The 2,500-nt window shown below is 41.2% G+C and overlaps 1 protein-coding gene across 1 annotated transcript in view; it reads left to right on the forward strand.

Moving 5' to 3' along the window:
• Positions 1-723: 723 nt before the first annotated feature.
• LOC122244358 (uncharacterized) overlaps positions 724-2,500 on the forward strand; it is a gene marked incomplete at its 5' end in the record, with an annotated part of 38,010 nt that continues 36,233 nt past the window's right edge. The window contains 2 exon segments of the mRNA XM_086534747.1: positions 724-837; positions 1,438-1,471. Coding sequence (XP_086390873.1) covers positions 724-837; positions 1,438-1,471 — 148 coding nt within the window.

Genomic DNA, 2,500 nt, shown 5'->3' on the forward strand with positions numbered 1-2,500 from the left:
TATATATTATATTATTATATATATATATATATATATATATATATATATATATCTTAGTCATTTTATTTTATTATTATTGTTATTTTTTATTTATAAATTTATTTATTTTTTACTGTTCTATCTATCTACTTCAGCACCTTAGTAATTTACCTTTTATAAATAATTCTTGCTAAATAGAGCTTGTGTGAATAAGAATTTCTAATACTAAAAGAAGGAAATAAATAAAAAACAGTTTATATTCAGACTCAGTGAAGAAACTGTGTAATGATTAAGAAAAGCGGTATAATTGACGACACCAATATGAAAAATCAAGAGTTAGTTCTTAGTAACATTTGTAAAAAGAGATCGTGTTTGCAATAAGGGAAGCCCAACTAAATTCCAGTGAAGAATAGCTATCCAATCTATTCCAAAAGAGAACGAACAAAATGGGTTTGAGATAAGACTGGAGTTTCCCATGAAAATAAAAGAGAAAGACTGAAATAGATATTCTCTCTTGATTATAGCCCTAAATAGATCAATAAGTCTTTGAATTAATAAAATAGCTTTGGGTTTGAGCGACAACCTTCAAAAATCTCACACCTTCCTCCTTTACTCGAAGTCATTCTTTAACTGATCACTTATTCTTCTATTTTCCATCGAAAGATATCTAATCATTTCTTTCCCCGAATCCTTTCATTCATCAACTGAATTAACCTTTCAATCCTTAATTCCCAATTCCTGCAGTGACAAGTGTCAGTCACGCGCAGTCCTTCGGCGAGCAACTAGACGGCTTCAAGGACCAGGTTGGAGGCTTCTTCGAGAACGCCGGCGGGGACATCAAGGGCTTCTTCGCGCAGGTTCTTTTTTTTTTTTTTTCGGTCGTGCGGCTCGGCGCGGGTTTTCTTCCATTTCGGCCCCTCGGCGTCTTTTTTACGGTCGCTAGGGGCGCCTTGTCGGCTTTCGCGGGCGCGGTTTTTTCTCGGTCGGTCGTTCTGCTTCTCGTTATATTTCGGCTTTCGGCCGTCGGCGATTCCAGATTTTTATCGCGGCTTTATGCCCGGACCCCGCGGAGATTTTCGGCCCTGGAGATTCGCGAGCCCTGTTTCTCGGTTTTCGCTTTTCCGGTCTCTTCGCCTTTCGTTTCTTTTCTTTATCGTTTTCGACGCGGCTTTTCGGTCTTTCCTCGTGTTTTCCCCTTTTTTTTTTTTTTTCTTTTCTCCTTTCGGGCTTGTCTCGGGCCGCGGTCGGCCGGCGGCTAGGTTCCCGGCGTTTTTTCTTTTTTCTTCATTTTCTTCTCGGCGCTCGCGGGGGTTTTATCTTTTATTTCTCCTCGGCGCGGTCCTCTTCCTAGTTCGACCATTTTTTTTTCTTCGGCTCTTTTTTCGGTTCGGTATCCGGCCCTCGGCTTTTTTTTTTACCGGCGGCCTCCCGGCGCGGTTTCGGTTCCTTTTTCTTCATTCGGCGACAAGACCAAAGCCTTCAAGGATGACCTGTAAGTGTTCTATCCAGGGGGAAGGGAGTGGTAAAAAACCGTCAAGGACGACCTGTGAGTGTTATATCTTGGGCGGTGAGGAAAGAGAGGGTCAAAAGCTATCAAGGACGACCTGTTAGTGTTATTTCCCAGGCAAAGAGGGGAGGGGGTGTTAATTTTTTTTTTTTTTTTTTTTTTTTTTCAAAGACGACTTATAGGTGATCCTTCCAAAGAGAGAGGAGGGAGAAGAAATCATACCTTCTAGGAAAACTTGTGAGTGTTACGTTTGATCAAGGACGACATGTCTGATCCTTCAAGGAGACAGAAAGAGAGCGAGCTAAAGCCATCGAGTTTACGTTCCGGAGGGCAAGAGAGAGTTGGAAAAGGAAGCACGGGTGAGGCGTCTGACCAAAGCCTTCAAGGATGAATGTTGAGTTTTACCTCAGCGGGAGGGTGCAAAGGTATGCTTCCAAGCCTCCAAGGACGACCTCTGAGTGTGGTTGGTAGAGGGTGAAGGAAGGGACAGGGAAAGTTTTCATCACTGACGACTTGTAGAAGTAGATGAACCGTGGAAGGGAGGAAGGGGGGGAGGGGGGGCAAACCTTCAAGGACGACCTAAGAATGCTCCTTCAGCGGTAGGAGGAGAGGGTGGGGATGGGGGGGGAGCTAAGGGAAGGACCGCCTTTCTCGTATGCGTAAAGGGTTCCTGAGCCTCCTTGATTGTTCAGAAGGCAAGGAGAACTTTTCTCGTTTGTTACACGGAGTGTGTCATGTATTATGTTGATGTCTTTTGTTATTGTTCATATAGTTCGTAATCGTCATTAGTACTTTCACTACCGGTTGTAGTTTGAACGTTCTTTGTGTTTTATTATTGTTATTATAATCGTCTTTATTGTTGTTATTATTATTTTCATTGTCACACTTACTATTGTTGTTATTTTCATTACATTATCATTATCACCATCATCATTATCATTATTATTATCATAATTACTTTCATTGTTATTATTGTTTTTATATCATTATTGTTACAATTATTATTATCACCCT

This window comes from Penaeus japonicus, unplaced genomic scaffold, assembly GCF_977035675.1.
Source record: "Penaeus japonicus unplaced genomic scaffold, GWHDUDI00000001_assembly GWHDUDI00000003, whole genome shotgun sequence".
In the NCBI taxonomy this organism is placed as follows: Eukaryota; Metazoa; Arthropoda; class Malacostraca; order Decapoda; family Penaeidae; genus Penaeus; species Penaeus japonicus.